Source organism: Rhinopithecus bieti, unplaced genomic scaffold (assembly GCF_001698545.2).
Source record: "Rhinopithecus bieti isolate Rb0 unplaced genomic scaffold, ASM169854v2 scaffold_56806, whole genome shotgun sequence".
NCBI lineage: Eukaryota > Metazoa > Chordata > Mammalia > Primates > Cercopithecidae > Rhinopithecus > Rhinopithecus bieti.
This window is the reverse complement of record NW_016823424.1, coordinates 246,174-255,235: the sequence shown is the minus strand read 5'-3', so window position 1 is coordinate 255,235 and position 9,062 is coordinate 246,174. Positions and strand designations below refer to the sequence as shown.

General features: G+C 54.0%; 1 protein-coding gene across 3 annotated transcripts in view; it reads right to left on the bottom strand.

The window, feature by feature from the left end:
• Positions 1-1,014: 1,014 nt before the first annotated feature.
• Positions 1,015-9,062, bottom strand: part of RARG (retinoic acid receptor gamma) — a 24,717-nt gene continuing 16,669 nt past the window's right edge. For 2 of the 3 annotated variants that reach the window (XM_017861520.1, XM_017861519.1), the window contains exons 4-10: positions 6,079-6,227; positions 5,728-5,869; positions 4,880-5,040; positions 4,493-4,669; positions 3,930-4,134; positions 3,516-3,674; positions 1,016-2,318 (exon numbers count right to left, since the gene is read on the bottom strand). In XM_017861520.1, the coding sequence (XP_017717009.1) occupies positions 2,131-2,318; positions 3,516-3,674; positions 3,930-4,134; positions 4,493-4,669; positions 4,880-5,040; positions 5,728-5,869; positions 6,079-6,227 (1,181 nt within the window). In that variant the 3' untranslated portion in view covers positions 1,016-2,130. Of the gene's footprint in view, positions 2,319-3,515; positions 3,675-3,929; positions 4,135-4,492; positions 4,670-4,879; positions 5,041-5,727; positions 5,870-6,078; positions 6,228-9,062 lie in introns of all 3 variants that reach the window. The other variant, XM_017861521.1, reaches the window with a different exon arrangement.

Below are 9,062 nucleotides of genomic sequence, written 5' to 3'. Positions count from 1 at the left end.
AAAAAATTGATTACCAGTTGTTAAAAAAAAAAAAAAGAACTAAATGAAACTTCAGGCCAGGCACGGTGGCCCATGCCTGTAATCCCAACACTTTGGGAGGCTGAGGTAGGCGGATCACTTGAGGTCAGGAGTTCGAGACCAGCCTAGCCAACATGGTGAAACCCTGTCTCTACTAAAAATACAAAAATTATCTGGGCATGGCGGTGCACTCCTGTAATCCCAGCTACGCGGGAGGGTGAGGCAGGAAAATCGCTTGAACCTGGGAGGCAGAGGTTGCAGTGAGCCAAGATCACGCCACTGCACTCCAGACTGGGCAACAAGTGTGAAATTCCGTCTCAAGAAAAAAAAGTAAATAAATAAAAAGATAAATGAAACTTCAATGGACTCCTTCCCCAAAGAAGAGCAGATATGCACATATGCATAATTGGAGGTGGGGACAGGCTTACAGACCTGTGAAGTCCATTCATGCCCTCCCAGAGATCCACAGGATCCAACATAAGAACCCACACCAGGCCAGATGCAGTGGCTCACACCTGTAATCCCAGTACTTTGGGAAGCCAAGGCAGGCGGATCACCTGAGGTCAGGAGTTTGAGACCAGCCTGGCCAACGTGGTGAAACTCTGTCTCTACTAAAAATTAAACAAATTAGCTGGACATGGTGGTCACCCCTGTAATTCCAGCTACTCAGGAGGCTGAGGCAAGAGAATTGCTTGAACCTGGGAAGTGGAGGTTGCAGTGAGCTGAGATCACGCCACTGCACTCCAGCATGGGCGACAGAGTGAGATTCTGAACCCACACCTGGTGGTTGTGGGAAACCTGGTCACTCAGGGTGAGTCCCCATGGGCTCCCTTTCCCCCATCCTGTCCCCACCGCAATCCAGGCACATTTCATCCTGTTTTCTTCTACCAAGAAAGCTGCAAAGTCCAATCAATTACAAGCTTTCCCTACTCACTCAGCTTCCTCACCAGGTCAGCTGGTCATTTCGTTACCACCTCCTAAAGGGAGCCACATCCCATGAGTTTCCATCACTTTATTTTGCAAAAATAGAAAACTCAGCAATATGCAATACAGCGGGGTAGAGGGGAGATGTAAACAGAGGGGAGGGGACAGTACCCTGACCCCCCAAGAGAACACAGGGAGCCAATGGGAATCTTATTTGGCAGCTAAATACAAACTGGGGATTGGAGGAAGAAGGGAGGGGTCACAGGGGCCCTGGGCTCCCCCACCCAAGACCCCTGGAGGAAGGGGTCAATTCCAGGGTGTAAACAAAAGCTAATAAATAAATAGAGGCTTCCTCTGGGTCAGGGCAGGATCAGCTAAGCAGCATCCCCCCTCCCTGGGCCAAGCTGCTCTGGGGGGTAAAGGGTGGAAGGCACTAGGGAGAGAGGGATCCCCTGGCCCCTCTGTAGTGTAGGAGGGTCCCCGCCCCGATGGCTGAGATGGAGGGCAGGAGAAGCCCAAGGCACATGACAGGGCTGGGGGAGGGACTTGTAACGGAGGGCACAGGGTGAACTCTGCACCCAAGCCAAGAGGTGCAGAATGGACCTGCATCTATCTGTCCCTTTCACCCTCTGTTCCTGCCCCAGAAATGCAGGGCCCAGCCTGCCCCCACCTTGACCTGGCACAAGGACGGGGCACAGAGGCTAGCACACACCCTGCAGGTGCATCACACAGCATTAGGCACCAAGGGTGGGGGCAAGAAGGTGGGCTCAGCCCTTCTCCTTTGCCCCCTTTTTGGTCTCTAGTGTTCCTATTTGCTCCCAGAGAGCCAAGCACCTGGCAGAGGAAGGGGCTGTGGAATGGCAGGGTCTTCCTCTTGCCCTGGGGAGCCTAGGACCCTGGCAGCTGAGGGGCAGTGCTGAGATTTTAGAGTCCAAACTCAGGCTCATCCCTCTGCCCTCTCTCCTGGTGGGAGCAGGGCAGGCCCCCAGGACTGGCGAGGGAGCCGGTTAGATTGGGAAGGGGATGAACACAGAGGCACCCCTGGAAACTTTGGCAAAAACAAGGAGCTCATTGGAAGGGGTGGGGAGAGGGCAGAGCAGGTCCTCCCCCAGTCACTGGTAGTCTGGGAGATGGTCAGTCTGCTGCCTGGAGCCCCAACCCCCACAGCGGAGAGGTCAGGGACCCTGGTCAGGCTGGGGACTTCAGGCCCCCTTTGCCCTGGCCCCCGGGAACCTCATCCTCGCTAGAGGCATTGGGATGGGGACCAGACTGCGAGGAGTCATCCTCAAACATTTCAGGGTTCTCCAGCATCTCTCGGATTAGGGGAGGCATCGGGCCTGGAATCTCCATCTTCAGGGTAATGGCCCTTTCGGCTCCTACAATGGAGAGGCAAAGAGAGAGGCTCAGGAGGACAGAGGCACATGGCCCTTAAGGCCATCTCCCTAACCTCTGTCAACTGCCTCTGACTCCCCTAGGGGGCGCCCAGCACAGGCCCACCACCTCTCTGTCCCCAGCTCATCCTCTTCTCACTAGGCTTCCTGGGTGCCACTCCTCTGCCTGGAACCTTTACCTGGCCTTCTCTACCAGGCCTGCTGCCTATTCATCCCATTCTTTCAGGCTGTCTCTTCAGAGAGCACAATGCACACAACTTCCAACCCCACTCCCCAAGTACCCCACTCTCGAATGTCCAGAGCTTGCCAGTTGTTCCTAATCCTGTTCTCTTAATAACATTTATTACAACAGCTAATATTTATCAAACACAATGTTCCAGACATCCTTCTAAGCCTGGACTGTCCAATAGAACTTTGCAATGATGGGAATACAGTAGTCACTGGCCACATGGGGCAATCTGAAATGTGACTACTGCAACTGCAGAATGGAATTTTTAATTCAGCACAATTCTAAGTACACTGTATGTGTTATGGGTTTTTTTTTGTTGTGTTGTTGTTGTTGTTTTAGAGGCAGAGTCTTGCTGGGTTACCCAGGCTGGACTGCAGTGGCTATTCACAGGTGCAATCATAGCTCACTGCAGCCTCCAACTTCTGGCTTCAACTGATCTTTCTGCCTCAGCCTCCTGAGTAGCTGGAACTACAGATGTGCACCATGGTGCCTAGCTTTACATTGTATATTAACTAATTTAGTCCTCAAGACAGTCTTACAAGGTGGTGGAGAATAGCCCAGTTTATAAACAAGACAAAAAAAGTAAAGCAATTTGCCGAAGACTTGGTGTGTATATATATATAGATATATAGATATATGTATGTATATGTACTTGGAATTGTGCTGAATTAAAAATTCAGTTCTGCAGTTGCAGTAGTCACATTTCAGATGCTTAAAAGCCACATGTGGCTAATGACTATTGTATCCCCATCATTGCAGAAAGTTATATTGGACAGTACTGGTTTAGAAGCAATTTGCCCAAAGTGTCCCACTACTATGTGGCAGAGCTAGGATTCCAGTGTAGATTGCCTGGTTCTCGACTACTCTGTTCTAGTCTCTGCGTGTCCACCTGTCTGACCTGGGAGACCAACAGCCCTGGGAAGACAGAGAGGGGACACCCACTCATGACTCACCCTTAGTGCTGATGCCCCGGAGGTCGGTGATTTTCATGAGCATCCTTGGGAACATGTAGGGCTGGCTGGGCCGCCGGCGCCGGGCATATAGCCTCAGGGCTTCCAGCAGTGGCTCCTGCAGCTTGTCCACTTTTTCGGGCTCCTCCAGGTCCATGCGGTCTACGGGGACAAGTATAGTGGAGTGAGAGGGGAAGGAAGAGATGGGGAAGATACAGTGACAGATGGTTGATCCTCAACTGGCCTTTTGGGAAGCCTGTACAGGGTTTGGGAACTCTGCGGATGGGGCCTGGTGCAACGATTACCAGGGGAAGAGACCACTGGGTCCTCCACGCCCCCTCCCAGTCAAGAGATCCTGCATGGAGTGGTGGAAAAGGAGACTGAGCACTGAGCAGACGCCAGGGGGCGCCCCCACACCTCCGCAGATGAGGCAGATGGCGCTGAGCAGGCCTGTCTCGGTGTCATCCATCTCCAGGGGCAGGAGCTGCCCAGCAAAGGCAAAGACAAGGTCTGTGAGGGGCCCGAAGCCGGCATTGTGCATCTGGGTCCGGTTCAGGGTCAGCCCGTCGGAGAAGGTCATAGTGTCCTGCTCTGGGGTGTACCTTGTGCAGATCCGCAGCATCTGGAGGTGGGAGGTGGAGGAGGGTTAGTGCTGTTTCTGAGGGATGGGGAAAAGAGGGAATGAGTGGAAAGTGAGGAGGTTAGGTCCCCAGTGAATGCAACCTGAAGCAGGCATGGAGAAGGCAGAGGTGGAGGATCTGAGGCTTGGCAGGGGTAGTCCTGGGAAGTCAGGAGGAGACAGTGCATCCAAAAGTCTAGGATCAGGTCATAGAGGGAGGGGCTAAGACAAAAAGAGAGCTGAGAGGTCCCCCATGTGTGGCAGGGGGTGCAAGGTAAGGAAATCTTTGCATGGATCAAGGAATTGTTGAGGGTCCCATATGAGGGTCGGGCTGTGGCAGGACTGACAGGGCCTAACTTACCAGGATATCTAGGCAGGCAGCCTTGAGCAGAGTTATCTGGTCAGCAATGCTTAGCCCTGTAAAGCCAGGCAACCGCTTGGCAAACTCCACAATCTTGATGATGCACTTGGTGGCCAGCTCACTGAACTTGTCCCACAGCCCCAGATCTAGCTGCACGCGGTGGTCTGCACTGGAGTTCTATAGAGGGGAGGGGTAGGAGGTTGGAAGGCAAGCTAAGGCCCACCTCTGGGGACTGTCTTCTCCCTACCAATATCCCAAGCTCTCTCCTCTGCATTCTGATGCCCTCCTTGTCCTCAACACCAGTCGATGATAACCTCCAACATAACCCAGCCCCATTCCCCGAAGTGAAGAGTGCCCTGCCCTCACTCGGCTCTGCCCATTCCTCACCGTGGTATACTTGCCCAGCTGGCAGAGCGAGGGGAACGTCTCCTGATGGGCTTTGCTGACCTTGGTGATGAGCTCTTCTAACTGGGGGCTCAGCTCATAGCTGTCAGGTGACCCTTCTTCCTTCACCTCTTTCTTCTTCTTGTTCCGGTCATTTCGCACAGCTTGTGGGTGGAGGCACAAGGAGAGAGTCAGGACCCTCAGAGCCTCCCTTTGGGTGTCTTCTCTCACCCTAATTTAATGTGCTCAGTCCTTATCATGAATATCTATTCTCTGGCACTGTAATTAGTGCCTCAGTTTCCCTATTGCCTATATTAGCTCCTATTCCCAGGCTGGTTCTCCCCAGCCCCACCCAGGGCCTGCGGCCCCTGCTCCCTCCCCAGGCCATTCGGCTCCATCCTGCCCTTCCTGTCACCCTGCAGGAGCTGGGGGAGGGGGGGGCAGGATATGCAGGCGGCAGGATATCCACTTATAGCCTTGGCAGCACAATGGTGGGGGGGGGTGGAGAGGAGGAGCCACCCCATATCCATCTCTGGCTCAGTCCAGGGGAGGGGAAGGGACTGGCAAGCCCACCGGCTTCATTTCCCCCATGAAACAGGGGGAATGTGAGACCCCACTTATTCACCCATTCAGAGGAAGGGTCAAGCTCCCTGAGAGGGAGAATGGGAAACGGTGGGGCCTCCTGGGTGAATGGAGCTAATCAAACAAGACTGGCCTGGGAGAAGGCAGCACCCCAGGGCAGGCCAAGTCTCAGAGGTCAGGGAAGTGGGAGTGGCCAGAGGAAAGAGGGCCACAGCCATAGGGTAGGAACGGAGTGCTCCTGCCCAGGCCAAGGATGGGAGCCGGTATACCTTCCTTGGACATGCCCACTTCGAAGCACTTCTGTAGCCGGCAGTACTGGCAGCGATTCCTGGTCACCTTGTTGATGATACAGTTTTTGTCGCGATGACACGTGTACACCATGTTCTTCTGGATGCTTCGGCGAAAGAAGCCCTGGAGTTGAGGGAAAAAGACAGGGCCTCTGAAGCACCATGCTGGGAGTACCATCCTCTCACTGACCTTGCAGGTTGCCCCAGGCCTGACCTAATCTATTAACCACCTATGTGCAAAGCCGTGCTGCTCACACACAGCATCTGTGTGCCTGGTCTCTCATTATTCGGGTAACTGGATCCCCCGTCTGCCCACCCCCACCACGTACACACCTTGCAGCCTTCACAAGAGCTGACCCCATAGTGGTAGCCAGAGGACTTGTCATTGCACACGAAGCATGGCTTGTAGACCCGAGGAGGCGGAGGGGGCGAGGGCGAGCTGGGCACCATCTCCTCCGAGCTGGTGCTCTGTGTCTCCACCGCTGGGAGGGAAGCAGTGATGTGAGGGTCAGGGGAGAAGGACCCCACAGATGTCCAGGCTTCCTCATCACACACACCCCATGTGCATTTGTTCCTTGGCCCACCAGTGAAAGCCATCACTACCACAGTGCACTAGTCCCAGCAGTAAGCACTGTCAGAATCCTCTAAACGACCACCATTATCACAGCTTGCTGTCACCCCTAGTCCGCCCTCCACAGTCTAACCAACTTGTTCACAAGAATGCCAGCCCTCACCCTGTATGGCATGTTTAATCCTCCAAATTCCAGACCAAGGCCATTCTGGAAATTGACTTCTCTGGGTCTGTTTCCCTAACTTTATAGGAGGTAGATAGAAGGGTTAAAGCCCTGCAGCTCTGAGCTCTCTAGTCACTCTCTGTCTCTTTGGTAGATCTTTGTCAGGTAGTCTACCTCCCACTGTCCTCCCTGTGGGGCAATAACTCTGGGGGCAGGTAGGCAATGACAGGCTTCCTGTAGCTGGCACTGGCCAAATGACCTGCTGGGATGCTTAGCAGGTAGACCAGGACCTCATTTCCTCTCCAGTAGTTCAGGGGGGATAACTCCTCAGGCTTCTCTCTCACACCACCCCTGAATAACTGACAGCGGAGCAAACGGGGCACAGGTCTCAGGGGAGTGAGTGAGAGGACGCACCACAGCCTTGGTTCACGCCTGAAGAAACTGAGGCCACACGAGGGGAAGTGACCAGCTCAGTGCCACACCACCAGCAGATCCAAGTGGCTGTTGAGTCAGAGAAGCTGGGGAAGCGGAGACTGAGGTGTGTGCTCAGTTTCTCAGGTCTGGAAGCCATTGGAGGTGTAGCAAACTGGAGAGTCAGGTGACAGTAGGTAAACGGGACTGATGGGGGAGGGGACCTGTTTCTGGACCCTCTCTGAGCTTCTGTCTTCACTCTGAAAATACCCAACTGCAACTCAAAAGGGGTCTCAGCCCCACAGTATGGGGAGGACATGCTCTGCTCTGTTCAAAGGCTGCTGGTTAAGTGTGTGTGTGTGGGCGCGTGTGTGGTTGGTCTTCAGAGGTTCGGAAAATTTGTAAATTATTCACCTATACGACCTGTTGCCCAAACCTGGAGGACCCAAGTTAATGCAAAAAATTTCCTAAGACCCTCCCTAAGGTGTGTCCCATGAACCCACCTCATGAACACCTTCTCCCTCTAACCCTCTGCAGCCCACCTAGTCAGAAGTCCACCCCAATGCAGCCAGAAGGGCGGAAGGAATGCCCAGGAGGCCAGGGTTCCAGGCTAGCTCCACCCACCCCACAGGAGGGAAGCCCTCCCCACCCCCAACACACATACATTCAATTAGCATAAGAATCCTGCCAGAGTGAGATTCCCCAAAGGAAAAGGAGGGGGGGGGGGAAAGAATGGTGCCTGAAGTCTATTCAAGACTAGGGACGGGGGCTCCAGGAGGGGCTGGTGCTGAGAGATGTGGGGAGGGCTGGAATGTCTTTCCCAACCTCTCACTCCTCAGACCCACCACTGTGTCCTTCGAGGGCACACGTTCTGCCCAAGGCCTGTGCGTGGGGTGGTGCTCACTCTGGCGCTGACACCCTCCCTGCCCGCAGAGCGCTGCCTCATTTCCTCTCTTGCGCAAGGGCCTGGGTGCGGTCAGACTGGCATGGGGCAATGCCAGCCAATTATAAGACTGGGGGCCTTAGGGAGACAGGCCCGGGGGCAACTTTTTCCATCTAAGTGATACTGTCACATCCCCACCCCCTGAACCCTAAAGTGCAGCCTAGTGGCTCCGAGGTCAAGGCCCCAGAAAGCTAACTGGTCTACTCCAATCAGATCCCCTCCCTAGCCTGGGGCTTGGACCCCACCATTGGGATGCTGCTCCCGGGTTAGGCAGGGGCCCCTGCTGGGGAGGATGGGGGTGGGCTCTGGGGTTTTCTCCTTTTAAAGCCCAAATTGCTGAAATTGAGGAAATTCCTGACCAGGCTGCGCGGAGCTTCAAACAAACTCTTTATAACCGGCTGTAAACGCTCCCAGCTGCGAGGCCCAGAGCTGAGCAGCCCGGACTCACAATCTAGCACACACCTCCTTGGAGACACACACACTCACAGGTTAACAACATGCTGGGCACCAAAGCAGGCATATTACAATGAGCTTCTAGAACCCTCACTAGATTCTGGCACAGACACAGAGTCAGAATAGAGACACACTCACTCCAGCCACACCGTGGAGGTAGATGTACCAGTCACAAGGCTGACACACAACACCCAGCACTTGGCCACACAAGGGGACAGCTCTACTGCCAGACAAACACCCCAGCCTGCCCACGCAGCACCAGGACACCAAAGCCTCCAAACAGGCACACACACACACATCCAGCCCACCTCCACCCCCCGCCCCAAGCAGCCTTCCCTCTGAAAGTGTGTGGGGGCAGGCCTGAAGCTGGCTTTGTGTGTCCACCAGGATCCCAGAGGCCAAAATTACTGGTCCAAATTAAAACGCAAAAACCTACCGCCAGTCAAGCCCAATGGGCTTCTTCTATAGGCCTGAGAAAAGACAGAGTCTCCGCCCAGCCCCCAGAAGCCCTACCTGGAAGATTCTTTCCATCTCAGCACCCCTACAACATACAACATACCCCAACTCCCCATTCTATTGGGCAATGAGAAGAAAGTTAAGAATTCACAGGGATTTGGTGCAAAGCAATAGTTCCATGTTTTCTTGGTTCTTTAAATAACACGCTTTTAATTCTTCCCCTACCCCACCCAAAAGTAAAGTAAAATAAAGTCCTGTCTCCCTGTTTGCCATCTCCCTCTTCCAGCTTCCCAGTTGTTAAATTTGAGCAGCTCTGCTCT